We start from the raw sequence: 22,553 nt of genomic DNA on the forward strand, positions 1-22,553 counted from the left end.
AGCCCAATCTTGACCATGTTTGGACGTCTAAATTGGGGGGTTGAGTAATGGGTCAACATTTTGGCTAAGCTTGGAGAACAAGGGAACATTTTCATCTAAGGCATGTGGAGGCTTGCCATTGGAGAGTTTTTCTCCTAGTTAGTGGTCATGTAGAATAGTTTTTCCATAGATAATGGTCACATGTCACTCTCATTTGAGAGAATTTTTGTCTCTTGTCTCCTTCCTATTGGAGAGGATTTGTCCTTGCTCTCCAAGCCAACCAAGGTGGCTCTTTTAGATCTAAGTTTCTGTCAATTTTGAGACACCTTAGCCTATAAATAAAGATGTCTCTCCATCATGTAATCACCTTTGGAAATAGAGTAAAGTTATGTTGTCATTTTGTGCACACAACCTCTTCTAAGGTCACCCTGGGCTAGAGCAATCTAAGTGGCCTCCTCTACACCTTCCTCCAAGACTTGGTCCAACCTCTCTTAAAGAATCCTAAACACTTCATCTAGGGATGACAAAAAATCTGCGGCGGTAGTTACTATCCGCGGGTATTTACTACTCGCAGGTAACGGGTAGCAAGTATTTTAATACCCGATTCTAAACGGGTCAGGTACGGGTAATATACTACTCGACCCGCGGGTACCTGTTACCCGCAAAAGAATAGGTTTCTAGAAAGATAAACTTTTTTATAAAATTAAATTCCTTTTAAAGAAGTTCTATTTATAGTTTTGAATTTTTAATAATAAGAAAAATATTGAGTGCCTTTTATAAAACTTGTTTTCATTTTTAATCAATTTTATAAATTTTGTAAGACTTCACAATATTCACAATTTTAAAAATACTTTCTATTTTATATATATGTAAGAAATTTTACAAAGTGTCGATAAGATAATTATATTTGAATAACTCTTTAATCTTATCTCTAAAAAGTAACAATAAGTAAACATATTTTTGTTGTATATATAAAATCTATTTTACAGGTTTTGAAAGGATAATCTTGAATAGTTATAGTTGTCTATTTTACGTTTCAAGAATGATTTCTGTTTCGATTTGTGAGTTTGAGGTTAATTGTTCTCCTTATTTTGTTCGTACGACTTTTTTGTATAAGTCATCGTTCGTCCTTCACTTCACTCTCGTTGTTTAATAAAACTTGGAGACTACTTAGAGAAGGTACTCTAGTCAAAATCAATATACATTCGACAGTTCTGCAATAAATGTGTATTAAATGTAAACCTACAACAATACCTTAAACTTGTTTTTATAGATTTTGGAGTGGATTTCGGATTAGCACCCACCTAATTACGACTCAACTTGTAATAATCATGATTTGGTTTAATATAATCATCTTTAGTTCTAAACCATGTTTAAGGTGTGAGTGGTGAGACCTCTTGGTTCATGCTTCCTAACTAACCGAATTCTTACATAGAAGACCATATGATTTTAATTAACCGTAATATATAATAAAAATTACAAACTATAATGCGCACAAATAAAAATAATATCTGCTAATAACCAAATGTCTATATACTTTTCTTACTGTTTCTGATTATATACCTACGAATTACTTTTCAAATGTTAACAATATAAATGTATCTAAAATTTTAAAAAATATTGCAATGATTTCAAGCCATTTTAATTTTATGAAATATAAATACTCTTAAAATGACTTCTTTCGCTCTCATTTATATTTTCTTTTTATCAAACATGGGGGTAGTTAGTACTAAATAACTTGTTTTGTCCACAATAACCTTGAACTGCAAAATGGTCATGTTCTATTACATGGGAAATCTAGTAACTTAATTTTAATATTCGTGAATCACATTGTTTAACGTAGTGTGCCTGCCTCGGGAAATTAAAAGCACATAGTCTTTTCTCGTTGAATGCATGGTGGTAGACAGACGCAAAACACAGAAAGCTTCAATTCCACGTTATCACGAGTAACATCATCTTTGTTGTCAACCCTTTGTGAACTCTCTCCTATCCCAAGAATGGTGGCACTACGTCTGAAACTCTAATGCCACTGTTCTTTACATTCTTTGGACCACAGATTCACGTAGAAATTCTCAAACCTTTTATACTTAAATGTGTTTCCATTTTTATAAATATGGTATTAGTTTTTCAATTTAGGCACCCAAAAAATATTCCATTAATTTTCAAGATGCTCATAAATCAATATTAAATAATGACTGACAAAAATAAATTTTAGAAATGATAGAACGAAATTTAATGATTTCTTTATTGCTAGACCAACAGAAAGAACAAATATAAAGACTACAAAAATATACATCGATCGATACTTGTAATGGGGATTCATTGAAGTTGTAATTGTTGGGATTGAGAAATAGTTTTAGTTCCCAAGCATTTGAAATACTATATACATTACAGCTAGTGTTTGAACGTTCAAGGACTAGTTTTTGCAACGATAGCTTCTAAAAGTTGCCCTCAGATTTTATAGGTATATGAATAATTTAAATTTGATTGGATTACGGAATTGTTGGTTAATTTTGACTTGGGTTTTCCTTCACTTCCTATAAATGAAAACTTACCCTTTGGAACTGATTTCTCTTTTAGGCAATTTCATTTTAAGGTAAAACTTTACCTTCCGAAAGGAATAAGACTACTTATACAAGTTATATCAGAGACTGTGATGGTGCTAATCAAGAACACTGCAGCTTGTGTTGTGTTTGTGTTTCTTTGTGCTGCCTGGTTCTCCACTGCACGGATGAACCCTAAAGGTATTTCTTTCATTTGGTGTATGTATATGTTTCTATTTGTTATTTATGGCACAAATTTCTTCACAATGATTTCTAAAAGGAAAATGAAATTGATTTCTTGATATGATTAATGTATTTATAAATAAGTCAATTTAGTTTTATTTTATTTTATATTTTGCTTATAAAATATGTTAAGACAAATAATCGTATAGTAAATATTGGCATAATATATTCCATTTTTAGTTTAGTGAAAAAAATTGCAGTGAAGTAAAGGAAAGTAAAATTAATTTCTTGAGTTATGATTAATTTATTTATAAATAAGTTAAATTTATTTTTATTATTTTTATGTTCTTTTAATAAAATGTTTTAGGATATATAGTCTTACAAGTATTGGGATATTTAGTTTTCACTACAATAAAAGCAAACTACAACTTTTATACAATAATTTTAAATGGTAGTTTTGTTTTAACTTCATTTGATATAGAATGATTAGTTTATTTCAATTTACACGCATGATAATTACTAAAAAGTGAATTATGTTCTATTAACTTGATCATTAATTAATTCGTATAAAATTGATAAAACTACAGTTTTAGTAGTAAGATTGTAATATTTTTTCTTAGTATATTAAAAGTGAAATATGTTTATTGTACTAAATCAATCTTTTATTAAAAAAAATACTTAGAAGTTCATAAAAAAAGCCTTTAATTCTCATTTAACTTCTTCAATTTTTTATTTTTAATTTACACAAATTAATTTTAATGTATGCCAAAGTAAATTCTTCTTATTATAAAAATTCTTATTGAGAAGCTCCTTCCACCAAGTCCTTAATTACTTTCTATAGATGATCAAATTAACATCGTTGGCAGAATTGTATTGACCAAAAACATGGTGGAAAATGCAGGTGCTGCAGTTGATGAAATTCCGGATATAAAGGTAAATGAATGAACATTTGAAATATGGGATGATATATTACAAGGGAATGTTTGACAGCGTTTGAACCAAACTATTTAAGTCTATATAGGATAGTATATTTGTCACATGTTATTAAATTATAAAAGAAAATGTGGCTCATGCAGTGGAACTGCAGTAAATGAATCTTTAGTCTAGGAATGCAAAACCATTTCATAAAGGATAACTTAGCATTTCACAGACTAAAAAGCTTTATTTTGTACCATATATTTGGAATTTAACAGGCAAGTGTTGCAACTAGGGTTACGAAAAGTACTACAGTGAAAAGCTTCGCAACAATTGATGAAGGGAAGTTGAGCAAAGCATGTGCAAAAAGAAATGGTAGAAGACGTTTGCCTTATGAGGTTAATGGAGGTCCCTTGGCTTTTACTGCTGATTATCATCGACCAGCACACCATCCACCTAAGAATAACAAATGAACTCTTAAGTTCATCCTCTTAATGGAAGATATTTGGGTGTTTTTTTATTTCTTTATATATATCATCCTTTAGTATTTCTTAATTTAATTACTACATATATGAACTTATAGAAGTGCTTATGGTCTCAATGTACCGTAAACAAACATGATGAATCAGTTAAGTTAAAGAAGTATTGACGAATAACTCAGATATATATATATATATATATATATATATATATATATATATATATATATATATATATATATATATATATCATTCTCCTTTAAAGTAGAATTTTGTTGTTAAGGTTATATAATTGTCTATGGAAATATGATATATTTTATTAAATTTTTTAATAAGAGATTGTGAAAATACATGTAAATTTAGTTTTGATGAGACTAAAGTAATATTTCGTCTAACTTTTTTGACACTTCAAAAAATATTTAAAATTATAGTCAAAAAATAATAATCTAACATTAAATGCTAGTTTTTGACAATTGTTTAAGTTTTAAACTTCAGAATTACTAGTAAATTATAATCTTTTAAATAGTATGATTTTAGATTTTAGAATATGAAATAAAGAAAAAAATGAAAGGTAAAAGTAAAAAGGAAATTGAAAAGTAACTTTTAAATTTATTTTTACAACTTTTCGTTATAAAAAAATATTTTAATTTTATTTTTCTGCAATTTTTTTTGTGCTTCTATAATTATTTGAATAGTACGCGAGGATACGTTAGATATAAGTACGTTAATCTGTGTGTATAGAAATATTGAAGAACTTTTTTGAAAAACAACGTTCTCTAGTTTAATGTTTATGAGAAGAGACAGATTTAGATTCATAGTCTAAGAAATGATGCCAAAAAACCATAAGTTATATATATGTGATGAACAATTGCCCAAAACAAAAGGAAATATTTTTTTCATTTAACACAAATACACGTTTATTGAATAATTTAGATTTAACTTTTATTCGTTTTGACTGATTAGTTCCGTGCATAGACCATCTTTGGAGCATCGACGTGTTCTTCTTTCTCTCTCAGTAGCGACGACACTTTATTCTGGCAGCCACCTTGAAGGTTAGTTTTGTTTTTATTTTTTATGTGTACAATGAACTTTGTTAGCAAATTGGCTGTTGCACTTTCAATATTTTTTATATATATTACCCTTAGGAAACTTGTATGTTGTATCTTGCATTGGTTATATTTTGTCTAGTGTGACTTTTCGCATTTTAATTAAACCATACTACGTGAAAAATTGATATTATCGATGGTCAAAATCCGTCGATAATGCATAAAATTCACTGCTAAAACAAAATTATCAACGACTTACCGACAGTCAAAAATTTGTCGGTAAATTTTATGACGAATTCTTTATTTCGTCGGTAATTACCGAAGGAAAAATTTGTTAGTAATTATCGACGAAAAAAATTCGTCAGTAAATATCCCGATTTAGTTCATCTTCTTCTCTGCTTTTCCTCTCCCTCTCCTTTTTTCTTTCACATTTACCAATCTAGAATCTTTGCATGGTGATGAAAAACGTTGGCTTTGGTCATTATAGTGGACAAAAGCATTTTTACCAATCCTTCTTCTTCTTTCTTTCATCTTGAAGCCTTTTTTCAAGAATCGTTACAGTGGATAAAAGTGGTGTTGCACGGTGGTGGCAGTGCTTGAAGAGTGAAAAGGGAAGAACAAAAGTAGCGTTGCACAGTGGCAGTAGCGACTGAAGTGTGAAAGGAGAAGAAAAAAGGCATTGGACGGTGCTGGCAGTGGTTGTAGAGAAGAAAAAAATGGAGTCAAAAACCTCAATGACGTCGGTGGGGATGGAAACGACGACTTGGCTAGACGAAGATGGAAGTACGTCAAAGCTACCATGACCTGAGGACATGCAGCGAAAATGAAACTTGCAAGAAAGAGGGCGAAATAAATAATGCTTCTCGTGGACAAAGGGAAAAAATGGGCACGAAAATTCCCACTCTTTTTATCGACGAATTTTTCGTCGATAAGTGAAGTAGGCATTACTAACGGATTTTACTAACAGATCCTTCTATTGGTAACGCATATTTCACTTATCGACGGATTCTTCCATCCAAAAATGTCATCGATAAATGAAAAATGAGCAGGAAAATTTCTGCTATTTTGTCATTTCATTACTAACGAATTTTATCGACGGATTGTTTCGTCGGTAAGTGACATACACTAATGGATTTACTGACGAATTTTTCCGTTGATAACTGACATACGCATTATTGACAAATGTTTTCGCTGGTAACTAACTATGCATTATTGACAAATTTTTCCGACATTAAAAACACTTCAAAATTTGTCGATAAATCCGTCGATAATGAAAATTTACCGACAGATATATATCTGTCGATAAAATTTAGTTGGTATCTTTAAGCATTTTTGTAGTGAACCACTATCTAGATCAGTCTTAACGATTTGTTTATAAATTGGTTGTTGCACTTTCGTTCTTTTGATATATATTGCCCATGGAAAACTTGTTTGTTGTATCTGGCATTGGTTATATTTTGTCTAGTGTGATTTTATACATTTTAATTAAATATTGGGTGAAACTTAGTTTCCGTTTAAAATTTAACACAAATGATTAAACTTTTATTTGTTTGTATTAAATCTCAAATTATCTGATCGGATAGTTTGAAAAAAAATATTTTTCATAATTTGCTATAACATGTACGTTAGAGTTCGTGGATAAATTTGATAAAAAAAATCGTTTTGAGATCAATTTGTATTGTTCTTTAGAGGCATATTTGATTGTGGTAATCCGTGATCACTTTCAGTTCGTATATTTCAAAGGCCAATGCAAAATGCTGTCAAAATTTTATCAAATTTATCATGTTATAACTTCTTTGTATATGTGTTAGTAATTATGAAAAATATTTTTTGAATAGGTAGAGGCCTAACCTTGTGAGAATTAAGAATTTCAAACAAATGGAGTTTGTTACGGACATATGGATCAAAGCTAAATGAATGAATGTCACATCAGTGAAGAGTATGAAAAGGGAGTTTATAAGTTCTTGCAATATGTTGAAGAACACACAAACTCTATATTTTTGTCCTTGTATTCGTTGTCTTAATCAAATATGTTAGGACTTGTCCAACATGTGTGATCATCTATTCATCTATGGTATAATGAGAAATTACATAATTTGTTCTTGGCATGGAGAAGTACTAAACAATCCTACGACGTCATGAGGAATATATTATGTGAATGAATGGATGAATGATCATTTAGAGAACATGGTACGTGATGTTGGTGAAGCAAAATTTAGAAGAGTTCATTTATATGATTCTCTTAAGAACGATTCAGAGGAAGAGTAGTATCCAGGATGCTCCAAATTTGCATGACTATCAATAACATTGAAATTGTTTAGTTTAAAAGCAAATAATGGATGGACTGATAAAAGTTGCATAGAATTGTGTGAATTGCTGAAGAAAAATAACACAATACCTATCTATAATTATGAGACGAAGAAAATTTTATATTGAGTGGGTTTGGAATACCTAAAGATACATGCATGCCCTAATGATTGTGTCGAGTATGCTTCACTGAAAGTGTGTCCAACAGGTGGTTTATTGTGGTTTAAAAAGAATGTTGATGGAAATAATGATGATGAAGACAATAATGGTCACCTACTAAGATAATGTGGTATTTGCTTATAATTCCTAGGTTGAAAGTATTGTTTTCCATTAAAGAAGATGTGAAGAACCTTAAAAGGCAAGTTGATGGAAAAAAGTGTGATAATCTTGTTCAATAGTGAGCTAATTCCTGATAATGGAAGAAGAAAGTTGATGATAAATAAATTACATTCTTATTAATTACGTTTAATACTCTATTGATGTTGAAGCTAAATTGAGCATTGGAACATCTTCTGTAAACATAACCCTCATTCACCTTGTGACAAATAAACACTTTGAAAAACGAATATTGAAGATACTTGAGGAATTGAAATATTTATAGAATAACTTTGAAGTTTGTAATAATATATATTATGTAATAATGTATCATCTTCGTTATTAATTTATTATAAGTGGGAAAGGTATAAAAATACTTGAACAAATAATTAAAAGAATTTAATTAAATTTATTTTAGTGTCATGTTTACTGTTGAGTCAAATAAAACTAAACGTAGTTTTAATTTACGTCAAACTAAAGTCCTTTTAGATCTTTCTATTTTTCACACCAAAATGTGAATATAAAACTAAACATCACACTAAACACACTCATTAAAAGCTGAACTTTTTGGGTCGTGTTCCTATTTCAATTTTATGGTTGAAAAAAGAGTTTCTTTTCACATTAGCTAAAGCTTTTAGCTATAAAACAAATTTTTCATGAAAAATGAATTACAAAATAAAAATCAATTTGAAGTAATTTTCTAATGCTAGTATAATGTTAAGATTAGCAAAGTGGGTTGTTAAAAAATTTATTATAAATATATACCCCGTGAATATAATCATGTAAGAAAAGTCAAATATAGGTGAATATATATACCCAATCCTCGCCCGTGACTTACGAAACTCGGTGCTTATTTGACTAATTATTAAGCAAACTATTAGTGTTAGAAATACAATTCTCTTCTTATCAAATTGACCTAATAAAGTTCAAGTAGGTTCAAAAATTCTCTTTCTATTAAAAAAATCACATAAAGTTTTTCTATTAAATATATACAGGGAGAGAGAAAGTTAGATAGGAGAACCTGGTATTATTCACAGGTAGCGGTACCTTAAACACATAAATACATTCATTTGATACATATGATATTATTAAATTTTAAAATTATATAAACTAATAATACTATACCATAATTTTATATTTATTTGACACAAAAGAGTAAAATAATTATAAAAGTATACATTTTTGTATTTTTTAAACAAAAAATAGTGTCAAATAAATATGTCAAAAAATATTTTTTAATTTTTAATTATATATTGCGATAATCTAAAAATTCAATAAAAATAAGTTTCATAATGTGTGTTAAATGAATTGAATGTTAAAAACTAAAACTGAAAAGAAAAAAACACTTCTCTTTTCTTTCTCTCATTCATTTCAAACCACCATGATTTTATGATGATGATTTCCATAACCCTCTACAATTTATTCATAGTATAATGATTTTGGCTTTGCCCATAAGCTTTAAATTGCTTCCAATACCCAATAAAAGAAGCAAGAAAGAGATTGATTACACAGCACAATCATCCCTTTCTGACATTGAAGCGGTCACCAATTTAGTCATCTGTTCACACTTCACACAATGGGTCTACACTCTCTCAATTGCAACCGCACTCCAAGATTCCAACACTTGTTTCATTCTTTATATTTTAATTGGTGTCTATATACAGTTTGCGACTACGACAATACTACAATTTCTGAAAGATAATTTTTGTAGAATTTGTGATTATCCACGGTAATTTCTTTATACCCATCGAATTTTTTGAAGTTCAATTTTAGTTTCTATATATATTTTGTCTGTTTTATAGTTTCTCTAATTTTAAAATGTATTGCTTTTAGTCTTTTGAGTGGTTTTGATAATGTTTTATGCAGAAAATGTTTTAACACTCTTTAAAAAAAGAAAAATGTTATATTTCAGACTAAAGAGAAAAATATACAAAACTTACAATAATATTTTTAATTGAATATATTTTTAGTCTCAAATTATTTGAATATAAAATTGAAATTCTGTATGAAAATTTGATACAATGATTCTTAAATTATAAAAATAAATATTTAATTTAATTTTATAAAACTTTTTAATGTTTTGATTGATGTTTTAAATTAAGGTTTAAACTCTTTATATCATTAACATATTTTAACTTAAACATAAATTTCAAACAGTATTTAACACGTAGAAAGTATGAATTAAGAAATTATGTTTATTTAAATTTAAAAATTAAAATATATCAAAATTTTAAATTAATGATAAATTCTAATTTTATATTAAGATTAGAGACTAAAAGTATGTTTAATATATTTTTAGGAGACTATAGGATTAGTACGTAGCGTATAAAGTAGAATCTCTTTGATGTTTCATGTTTCATGTTCCATGTCCCAATTATGTCCATTTCATCCATAACACCACTTGTTTTCAACTTTACTTTCTTAATTTCTTGTTTCTGTGTTTTAGGTTTTTGTTACTCTACTTGTTTTTATTTAAAAGTTTTAATTTCGTTAAGAAGATGGTTCACGGATACTGAATTTAGAATGTTAGACACTCAATATAATCCAACACACAGAAAAAACAAGAAGACTGTACGTGATTAAACAACAATTATATTAATTAAAATTGTCAAAATCATAAAAGACTTTTAAATTATGCTCATCAACAACACATCATCAGCACAGTCAAATTACAACATCATTAAAAACAACTTCCCAGTCAAATTAGTAAAATTTAAATTATATTTAAATATTAAAAAAATAATCTTTTTCATATAAAAATGTATTTTATTTTAAGAAATATTAAATAATTTTTTTTAATTTATTTTGTTCTATAAATCTATACTAGATTTATCTGTATTAATGTGTCTATGTTTTTAAAATTTATTCTTTAAACAATTTTTTAAAACTAAAATAATTATTTTATCCTATAATAGTTTACTTAAATTTTACTATTTTTAAAGTAAAATAATTGTATTATCGATTTGTCCATAACTATTTATTTAAATTTAACCTTTTCCAGATAAATAAACTACCCACTCTTCCCTAATTCTTCCTAATTTTTTTGGCTGGTAAGATCTTGTCACTTTCCTGTTGTAACAAATCCACCTATGCACAGTTAATCTCTATTGTAGTAGTTTCTTCTCTTGTGTATAAAAGGGAGAAGCAGAAGAAAGAAATGACAGAGAAAAAAGAACAAGAATTAAGAGAAAGAAGAGAGAATTACAAAACCACAGGTAAGCTTCTTTTTATCTACAAGATGTTTTGTGTTGTCCTATGATAAACATTATCTATTAGAACATGTTTCATTGATTTTTCTCCATAAATTATGATAACGACTCTTTTTTATTTTTGAATTATTTTCATTTCCTGTCTGTTGCAACTATGAATCATTTTTTATTGCTAATTTAATGTGAATATATTTGAATTTAATTTGAAATTTGAAAGTTTTGATGTGACTGTTATTATTGAAAATTTATTAGATTCCATAATTTATTTTTGTACTCCATAAAAACGTACATTAGGTAAATACAAAATGAGGTGTATAGTTAATTATGTATATGCCTAAAGTCTTAATGGATTATACCTTTCTAACACCATCCTTCTTGATAAAAGTCCACTTCAATATTTTATTAATCTAAACAGAAGAAAAATCATAAAATTATTATGAAAAATAGTTCTGATAAAAACATTTTAGTATTTGTAATTATATATATATATATATATATATATATATATATATATATATATATATATAAACCGTTAATGTTTGTATTATTGATTTAGTTTTATATTAATAATGTTTTTCTTTCTTATAAATAAATATTAAAAAGGTAAATTAAAGTTATATAAAAATATAAAATTATATATGACATTTAATTATTTTTTAAATCTATGCACTTTTATGGAATGTTATTAATAAATGAATTTCAATATTGTTTTTAATTTTGTGAATTGATTAATTAATCTTTGAATTTTAATTCATACCTAATTTTATTAAAATTAAATTAAAATATGTTTGTAATTTCCTCTTTTTAACCTGCACCTTTATCCAAAGAATTGATAAATGTTGGTATTGAATAATTTTCTGTTGTTCTCTGGTGCGAGTGAATATGAGTGATGATTTTACCTTACAACTGCTTGCTGTGTCTACTTTCCATTTATAGTGGTAGAATCACTGGAGGGAGAGAAAACTCTCAAACAAAATGATATGAATAGTTTTTGTTCTCTACTTTGATCTCCTCTCTGTAATGCTAATGTATTCTTCACTTCTCCCAAACTTCTAGCTAACGAAGTTACTCAGCAAAATATCATGGATGTTCCAATCAAATATCCAGGCAAGCTCACCCTTAGGGTGGTTCTCACTTGCATCATGGCGGCTACTGGTGGCTTGATTTTTGGTTATGACCATGGCGTTTCAGGTAAATCCTGTACTTCACATTCGTTTAAAAATTCTTCCTTTGATGCAAATTTTGATTACCCATTTTGTCCCTGTTTCAATCTGAAATGAGGTTTCATATCTGGGATTTCAATGCATTATTATCCTGAGATTGGTGTGTGATCGAGAGAGTTTTTAACTTAATGTTGATGATATTTACTATTGAAGAGTATTAACCGTCGTATTCTGTTTCAATATTGAAAACAACACAGCTGATGCATATTTTGTGATTGATAAAATTCGTGATGTGGGATTTTTGTTGTGTTTGTTTCAAAGGTGGAGTGACCTCCATGGATTCTTTCCTGATGAAATTCTTCCCATCTGTATATGAAAAAGAGTCGAATCTGAAGCCTTCTTCAAATCAGTACTGCAAGTTCAACAGTCAGATACTGACACTGTTCACATCTTCCCTTTATGTGAGTGCCCTTATAGCGGGTCTTGGGGCATCCTTCATAACCAGAATGTTCGGTAGGCGTTCAACTATGATTACGGGTGGAATATTCTTCGTGGCAGGTGCATTACTTAATGGATTTGCTGTGAACATTTGGATGCTTATTTTTGGCAGGTTGCTGCTTGGTTTTGGCATTGGATGTGCCAATCAGGTATACCCTTTTCTTTCAAATTTAATTTTATGCTTGTAAAATGATTTCACAGGAGATCATGCTAGGAGTAAATTTTAAGACAATTATGTTAAAATTTGATTGGTTGAGAGTAAAAACCCAAAATCCCTTTACACATGAAAGTACAGTAATCCATCAATTAGAAATAATACTGGGTTGGTTTGCTCTGTCACTGCCAATTACTAAGAAATATGATGACTTTTAAGATGCTTATTATAAAATTATCATAAAATAATAATTTCTTATTGGTTTACAAAAGACTCTTGCTGTATGTTTTCTAATTACTCTTGATGTATGTTTTCTTATTGGCTTTGATTATACTTCTTTCTTGCTAACCAATATCATTTGTATTTTCAGTCAGTTCCAATCTATGTATCAGAGATGGCCCCTTTTAAGTACCGTGGAGCTCTAAATATGTGCTTCCAGTTGTCAATCACTATAGGCATATTTGTGGCAAATTTGTTCAACTACTACTTTGCTAAGATAATGAATGGTCAGGGATGGCGCCTAAGCTTAGGGCTTGGTGCAGTTCCAGCTATCATTTTTGTTATAGGCTCATTTTGCCTTCCTGATTCACCAAACTCCCTTGTGGAACGTGGCTGTCTTGAAGAGGCCAAAAGGGAGCTTGTGAAAATTCGCGGTACAACAGAAATTGATGCAGAATTCAAGGACATACTTGCTGCTAGTGAAGCCTCACAAAGTGTGAAACATCCTTGGAGAACCTTGATGGAGAGAAAGTATAGACCACAGCTTGTGTTTGCCATATGCATTCCCTTCTTCCAACAGTTCACCGGCCTGAATGTGATCACATTCTATGCTCCTATTTTGTTCAGAACAATTGGTTTTGGAAGCACTGCTTCTCTTATGTCTGCAGTGATCATTGGTAGCTTTAAACCTGTTTCAACTTTGGTTTCAATTCTTGTGGTAGACAAATTTGGAAGACGCACCCTTTTCCTTGAAGGTGGTGTTCAAATGTTGCTTTGCCAGGTACCTGTTTCAAACTCAAAGTGAAATTTTGGATTTACATTACATGTTTCAAACTCAACTAGGATGCTAGCTTAACCTAATTTAAGATATATGTTCGCATGTTTGATCTAAGGTTGATTAATTTTGAGTTATAGCAATTTTAATAGTTTGTCTTGAATAACTTTTTTTACTAACTTGATTTTAGAAGAAAAACATCAAAACATAAATCTTTTCACTTAGAAGTTATCAATTTCATTAAAAATGTATCTGTTAAACACTCACCCAAACTAAACATTTTTCATTTCATTGATTTGGTTAGTTTTTAATTAGTATGTTTTGACCACAGATCGTCATGACAATTGCAATTGCGGTTGCATTTGGAACACATGGAAACCCAGGAACATTGCCAAAGTGGTATGCAATTGTGGTTGTGGGGATCATATGCGTCTATGTTTCAGGTTATGCTTGGTCATGGGGTCCTCTAGGCTGGTTGGTACCAAGTGAAATCTTTCCTCTTGAAATTAGACCTGCTGCACAGAGCATCACAGTTGCTGTCAACATGATTAGCACTTTCTTCATAGCCCAATTCTTCACATTAATGCTGTGTCACATGAAATTCGGTTTGTTCATCTTCTTCGGGTTCTTTGTGGTGATCATGACCATATTCATCTACAAGTTATTTCCAGAGACAAAGGGTATCCCACTCGAGGAAATGAGTACGATTTGGCAGAAACACCCCATCTGGAGCAAATTTTTGGAGTCAGACAGCACGATCCAAAACGACAAGGCGAACTCCAAATGTTGAATATTTGTTCTTTGTTGGTCTTGGTCTTTTATTTATGCAAGTCAGTGTTAACTCGATTTCTTGTCCTTTTCTTATGATGCTTCATTGTACATGATAATATTTAAGATGGAGTTTCCACCTTGTATATTGCAAAGGAATTTAACAATTGGTCATCTCCTTGATTAGACGTAGAACTATAATCAAGTTACATGTCATAGTGAAAGTTCAAATGGCGTGTGAAATCTGGTTTTATGTGGAAGCTTCAGGGTTTGGATGGACTGTCATTTGTACGCTATTAGCGTGTCACTGGTTCAGTGATTCTGATTCAGCATCAATCTCACTAACTTGCCAATAACCATGGATGACAAAATTTCTGTACCTACATATACGTGGGAAATAAAAATCCCTAATGATATTTTAATCGATACCTTGACGTCATTAATACAAATATTTTAATACGGAATATTGAAAGGATATGGACATTATCGTATTAAATCCAAAATTATTGAATTTGACATAAATAGTAATTATTTGAACATCATTTAAAATTTAATTATACATACATTTTATTTATTTAGACTCATTGAATTTTTTTTTTAAAGTTTAGTTTTTAAATACTTAAAATTTAATACTTTCCTGCACCCATTTTGTCTTCCTGGACCCTTAACTTTTAAAATACTCGTTTTACCCTTTTGAAATCTTATTAGAAAAAGAATTGAAGCCCCTTATTTGATCAAGCTCAAGAGATCATTCGACATATCTCACATTTTTTTTAAATTTCAAAATTGTTCCTATATTTTAAAAAAACTTACACCTTTTTTTTTCTTCAACAAATTTCAAAATTCATTAAAAATAAATTCTTTCAAAAAATTTTGAGATCCGTTGAAGGATTTTCTAAGCCTTCAACGAATTTCAAAATCTGTTAGAAGTTTTTGGAAAATCCTTAACAAATTTCAAAATTTGTTAAAGAAGGGTATTTTTAGAATGTGAGGGTGTAGAAAGAAAAGTAGGGAGGTGCAGGAAGTAACACTCAAAGAGTAATGATCAAGCCCTTGAAGTTCAATAGTCCTTTATTTGCCCATGCATTAATTTTTCCCAAGAGATCCACGTATAAGATCTCATATTAGGCTATTTCATTTCGCATGTCTAATAATTTCATCTTACATCTCCAAAATTTTTGAAAATTCCAAATTATCTTTTGCAATTCAAAAAATCATATACCCCACTTTTTATACTTTATCGAATTTCAAAATTCTATAAAGAATTTTTTTTTTATCGAATTTCGAAATTTGATGTAGGATTTTTAATTTTCTTTATCAGATTTCAAAATATGATGAAAGAAAAATTCTTCATCGGATTTTAAAATCCAATAAAAAAAATCATTTATCGAATTTCGAAGTCCGATAAAAAAAATATAGGATGAAATATTTGGAGATGCAGGGTGAAACAATCCTCATATTATGTTTATGCTATGTAACCCATCCATTTGGTGCTTTCACTACTTAATTTGAAGTTATTCATTTAGCCCACATTGTTTTAATTTTGACAACACTTATTTTAGATAGTTTACTCATATTTTTAAAGCAACACTTAAAAAAAATGAGACGTAAACATTAACGCTTTATTAATCGTGACCTATAATATTGCCTTTTTTTACGTTTAAGCAACAATTATATACTCAGGGACAAGTTTAGTGCTGACTAAGAAAAAAATATTGTAAGTTTATCATATAAATCGTCCGGTCAACATGCTCGGCACATGATCGGTCAGTCAACCCTCAACAAAATGTTTTTTTAGGACCTTAAAAGCAATGTTGATCGTTCAGTCTCATTCCTACAGACGACCGTTCGATCATAAACTGATTACAGGTAGCAACACAAGCTCAATATGATTAACAAAATAAAGCATATTTATGAGTCATTGGGTCGCAATTGAGTCAATTCTAATCAAAAGCTCATTTTAAAACCTATAAATACAAAAGAAAGGTAAGAACGTAGGTGATTGCATTTATTAGACATTTAAGATTTAACTGTAATAACCGAATGATATAATTAACTAACTTGAGTGTCAGAGTACCTTTGACAGATACACATCCGCTCAGTTTGGACTTTGAAAATGCAAGGAATAGAAAAACATTGCAAGAAGAGCTACCGTTAGAACAGAGTAAGATAACATAAAGTGTGAAGGAGTAACTCCCAACCCTATAATCCTAAACAGTAATGGGTATAGCTTTTGAATGCATCTTCTAACTACATGGTTGCCCTAGTCTTAACACTAACATTTTGAGCTTCTTGAGACTCATATGGTTTTAAGAGCTTGTGTTTAGTGCTTCTTATGAGTTGTATGCTCTTTGTGTCTAAAGATATGTGTGTATTTGTTGCCTTAAGTTTTCTATGCATCTAGAAACATACTAAATTGTTTGGTTGGAATGGATTTGATTGTATAAACATGTAAGTTAATTTATTTGTATATCAATAAACAAAATTGTATTTTTTCTTGTCATCAATCATGAGTGAATTTTTTATGTCTTAATAAAGTAAAACAAATAAGTGAATCATATCTCAATGTAAAAAAAAGTATAATTTATTCAAACTTATAAAATATTAATTCATGTTTGTCACTAAAATTTATTTAACGCTTCTTTTAAAATATTGGTCTAATATTAAACTGATTTTAGAAATATCTCTTACTTGTGTCAAGAATTCCTTATATTATTTCTTCTTGTAAAATTCAAACATAGGAAGTTTTACCATCTCTTAAGGTTACTAAGTTATTTGATGACTTTAAGAGGATGTAATTTATTTAAACTTAGAAATAATAATTCATGTTTGTTACTAAAATTTATTCAACTCTTCTTTTAAAATATTGGCCTAATATTAACTCGAATAATTTTAGAGTAAAATTTAAAATTCTTAAAATCATAATATTATTGTGAAAATCCAATTATATAATACTGAATTAATAAAATAAACCACGAAATAAAGTAAACCTAGTTACAATTGTTCTAAAATTTAAAGCACAAAACTTTAGATAAACCATGAATGTTGTCTACTCTGACATCTCTATCATGCATCTGGAGCATTTGCAACATCCCCTGCTCCCGTATAACCAATGTCATATGATCATCGCAAGACACAAACACAAAAATATATGGGTAAACTACCATTAACATAACCAATAACCATAATATATACATAGCAAGTAAGCACAACTTAATAACAAATCGTCATTTACAGTGTTATCTTTACTAACATAATCATTTATAAACCATGATCATCGTCAACATCCTTATCAATCATATCATAACGATACTATCAATGTTATCCTTATCAACACCGTCTCCAAACACATCATCATCACGAATCCCAAACCTCATCATGAAGGACCTTGGTCTATCTCCTGTACCTAACATAACATTTGTAGCTTCCCCACACAGAATCGAATCATACCACCTGTAGCTTCCCCATACAGGCTTGTACCATACCACCTATAGCTTTTCCATACAGGTTCGTTCGAGTTGTCCCGTCCTCACGGCCAAATGACTTGTTTCCTTGTTCCGCAAGAACTTACGAGTAAAAATGTCGACACATCGTGCACCGAGTACTATACTTAACAACGAGTCGAAGATTAGGCAAAATATCTTTCCTCGCATACAAAGAAGGTACAACACTCGAACATCACTCTCTTTTAGAACACAAGGCCAAAGAGAACTCTTATCTTGTATCACACAATAGATAGTCCAAACTCAAGATTTATAGTTATAGGATAGGCACGTCCTTCTCTTCAAGTGTATACCACTAACAAGACCTCAACTTCACCCTTAAGGTATTAAAATTCGTAACTTATTTATGCATCTTCACCTATTGGTTTTAAGTTTCACATTCATATAAAGTGAACCAAACAACAATCGATAGGAAAACTAAATACTATCTACACCCTTTTTTCATCATTTAACATATAAAGTTTCATCCATATCCCATGTGAGTCTAATATGGACCCCTTATGAATTCCACTCAAACAATATGTCACAAAATATATCACTCAACATCAAGATAAAAGCCAAATCATTTATTAATTCAATTACTCTTGTAACTCCATTATTTCCTTTTTAAGCCCAATTAATTTCATTTCCAATTTCATTCTCATTATTTTAAGGACAAAATGAAACACATATATCACTCAACACAAACACGTATGGACATGTAAGGAAAGCATGAAACAAAACAGACTTGGATAAAGGACACTTATATCTTGAACCATGAATGAAAGTCATGTTCTTGATCCACAAAGGATGCAACATTTTCTATTGATACCAAATGAGGGAAAATAGCTTGCTCAAAAACCAAATGATGGAAATGGACCACGAAACTCGTCACTGAACTACAAAATTGACACCAATGATGGAACATGAACTAAAAGATGGTACAAGACCCATATGAAGGAACAAGCTTTGGTGCCAAATGATGGAAACTCACTTCACAAAGTTGAAGGAGACTCCATGGATATGATGCATTTGGATGTAGGAGTAATGCGTCATTATTTTCTACTATTCACTTAGCTTTTCGCACCCAATTGTATTAATGAATTGTGCTTAATTCTCCATTATTGTCTCATTTTCACTATTTGGGCTTAATTTCAAGAATAATTCTTATTTTCATTAATTTGAATTATTTGGGCTTAATTATTTCAATTACTATTTGCAGGAAACTCATTGTTTGAAAGGTTGAAAAAATGTTTAAACGTATTGTTCTTGACCGAACGGTCTATCAAAGGCCTAACCGAACGGCCTGTCAAAGACTGACCAAACAACTGCTGAGAAGCTGCATTGAATGACCGAGCATTACAGAACCGAACGGTCTGCCCATGTCACTATCGAACGGTGAGCTAGAGCCTGCACCGAATGGCCGAGCATCACAGAACCGAACGACAAAGACTTAGTGCATGAGAATACTTGTACCGAACGGTCTACTGAAGGATTGGCCGAACAGTCTGTGAAACCCGAGCTCAACTGATTGAACCGTACGACATAGCCTTAGTGCATGAGTTTCCCTGAACCAAACGGTTTGTTGAAGTCTGCACCGCACACTAGTGAGCTAACCTGCAGAGCACTGATTCACCGAGCGACAAAACATCATTGCATGAGAACGCCTATGTTGAGCGGCCTGTAAACGCCTACACCGACCGATCTGTGGAAGCATATACGAATGATCGGTGTAAGCCGAGCTCAACTGTTGAACCGAACAGTATCTGTTAATCCTTGCACCAAACGGCCTGAGCCCTTAATGACCGAACGGTCAGATGCAGTAACCTGAGAAAGTAGTGTTGGAAGCACATTCTGGGACTTCAAAAGGAGGCCTACGTCAATAGTGTAGTTAATTTTGTTTTAGAAAGTCATTGGGTCAAACCTTAGGACTTTGGGCCCAATTTTAGGTTATTTTGTAGGATAAGCCCATTAGAAGGGCCTTTTGGTCTTTTGGGTTGTATAAAACCCTAAAAGCATATTTCATTAAGCTCCCAGCCGCCACTTAGTTTCTGTTCTTGGGGAGCGTCTTTTTCTTCCTCCCCTTTGGGGAGGTTAGGTTTTGCTTTCATTTCCATTCTCATGTATTGAATCTTGTTTACTTTGCAATTTAAGAATTGAAATCGTTGCAGTTCGTTTAATTTTACGGTTCATTCTCGTTTTCAATTGTTGTGCTACATTTTTTGCATTTTACTGTTCATCTTCATCCTCTTTGTTGTTCACTATTGCAATCCAGTTTTTACTATTTCTTTTTCGTTTCAGCACTTACATTCACGTTTCTGTTTCATGTTCTCGTTCCATTTTCATCTTTTGGTTTATGTTCTGGTGTGATTTTCGTTTCTGAATGTTATGTTGCTTTTGTGCTTGTTTTCCAGTTCAGTTGCATTTAATTCTGTTCACATTTCAATTTTGCACATTTACTGTTTCTGCCTTTACTGCATATTGTTCGGTTTTTCATTGCTACCGTTAGGTCTGTCATGACCGAACGACTCTTTCGTCCTTGATTATGTTTACCGTTCGGTCCATCTTTATGACCGTTCGGGTTTTATTTGTGTTGTTCAATTTTACTTTTACCATTCGACTTTAGTCTGCATTTCCATTTTACTGTTTTAATACCGATCGGTCTCCTCTCCAGGACCATTCGGTCTGTGACAAAACCGATCGGTCTCCAACACGCTTGTTGTTAGAGCCGATCAGCCTTGTTAATAGAACCGTTCGGCCTTGTGAAGAACCGTACGGTCTTCATGTTTTCCAAATTTAATTTAATGTTTTCAATTCTGTTTAGTTATATTTAATTTCATGCTTTAAGTTCAAGTTCAATTGCATTCAAAAACACTTTCAACCCCCCCCCCCCCCCCCACTACATGTTTGACTTAAGTCTCGAACCACATTTGGTCCTCGAGAGACGACCTATGACTCACTTCTTAATCTATACTGTATTTTTATTGCACATCAAATTTGTATGGGATGTGACCTCCCATCAAGAAGCTTGAAATGATGAATGAGAATGTGTTTGGAGAGTGGTTTAAATGTGTGTCTTGAAGAAGATTAGGTCAATCCTCAAGGAAAAGGTTTGGCAAAAGTCGATAAGACGATTATCCTAGTGAACTTAGAAAGAGAGAAATGCAAACTTGGCATAATTTCTCTATTATTTCCAAGTTGAATTTATAATGCTTAAGCACTCCTATTTATAGACGGGGAAAGTGGACCCAACTCTTAAGAAAGAAGAAAGAAAGAGATAATGAATCTAAAATAGAAAAGCTCTAGATCTTTCCTTAAGAGTGACTATTGCATGTACCTTTGAAACTAAATAATTAAATAAAAAATGTTCTTAGTTAGTTTCAAATGCATACACCTTTAGAAGATGCCTAGACCTACAAGCAATGTTTTAATATTACTTGAGGCCTAAGGTAGTCCAAAAAATCACTTAGCTTCCCTAATCACTCAAGAGTTACATTGGAAAGCCAAAACTGCAATTTCTGCAGAAAGTTGTCTATTTTAATCGATTATGGCACTTGCATAATCAATTAAATCAGAAAACTACACTCTTCGTAGGATGTTGTTTGTTTTAATCCATTAAGTGATTTACATATTTGATTAAATAAGAGAGTTTCAATAAAAATAGACAAAATACACTCCTAAAGGAAATGTAATCTTGACCCAAATATAAGGCCTAAAGAAAAGACTTATTTACATTTTTAAAATGCTAAGAAAATGAAAAGACAAACTAATACACTATCTTTCAGAAAATAAGAGTTTTTTTGAAGTCTTTCTTCTTCCTCCATTCTTTGAGTCATGACTCATGTTGTAGCTCCCTATACAAGTTTTCATAAATCAAAGATTTCACTTAAATCAAAATTCAAAAATAACGAACATCAAAAATCATTTTTGTATTAGAATATTTATCATTACTTCATAACAATTTGGTACAACAGTCATATATTATGACTATAAAAGATGTATTCAAAGAAACATTTATTCACTTCTTAACTATCTCATGCTCTCTTATACATTGGTACATTTCTACTTGGATATCAGAATATTTTCTATAATAAAATATGTATTCTAAAAAGTATCTACTCACTTTTTAAGTATCTTCTACTCTCTTATACGTAAACAAATCAGAAAATTTTCTACAATAAAAAATATATTCCAAGAAATATTTATCTAGTTTTAACTATGTTACTCTCTTATTAATACACAAATTCCTATTCTCGTACTTTTTTATACATACATAAATTTTTAAACTTCAGGAAATTTTCTGAAGATAGATTTTTCTTGTCATATCCAATATGACCAACAAAACTATTATAGGAATAGAAACTTGGCACGAGCATATACAAAAGCAAGCCCAGTAAGAACAAATTATGTAATTCATCTGTTTTAAACAATATTATTCTTCAAAACAATTTTATAAAACTTGAACTGGTAACGAGATGAAGCTAGAATATTAAATTGCTGGATAATTGAACTCCAAAA

General features: G+C 30.6%; 2 protein-coding genes across 2 annotated transcripts; both read left to right on the forward strand.

The window, feature by feature from the left end:
* The first annotated feature begins 2,568 nt into the window (after positions 1 to 2,568).
* Positions 2,569 to 4,121, forward strand: LOC128194357 (uncharacterized). Its single transcript, XM_052869853.1, has 3 exons — positions 2,569 to 2,723; positions 3,607 to 3,638; positions 3,899 to 4,121. The coding sequence occupies exons 1-3, from the start codon at positions 2,636 to 2,638 to the stop codon at positions 4,091 to 4,093; spliced, it is 315 nt and encodes a 104-aa protein (XP_052725813.1). The 5' UTR covers positions 2,569 to 2,635; the 3' UTR covers positions 4,094 to 4,121.
* Positions 4,122 to 11,826: 7,705 nt separating this feature from the next.
* Positions 11,827 to 14,712, forward strand: LOC108335057 (sugar transport protein 1). The gene is made up of 4 exons (XM_017570978.2): positions 11,827 to 12,167; positions 12,461 to 12,786; positions 13,162 to 13,791; positions 14,117 to 14,712. Exons 1-4 carry the CDS (start codon positions 12,059 to 12,061, stop codon positions 14,573 to 14,575), a joined length of 1,524 nt encoding a protein of 507 aa, XP_017426467.1. The 5' UTR covers positions 11,827 to 12,058; the 3' UTR covers positions 14,576 to 14,712.
* The last annotated feature ends 7,841 nt before the right edge of the window (positions 14,713 to 22,553 follow it).

This window comes from Vigna angularis, chromosome 10 (assembly GCF_016808095.1).
Source record: "Vigna angularis cultivar LongXiaoDou No.4 chromosome 10, ASM1680809v1, whole genome shotgun sequence".
Lineage (NCBI taxonomy): Eukaryota > Viridiplantae > Streptophyta > Magnoliopsida > Fabales > Fabaceae > Vigna > Vigna angularis.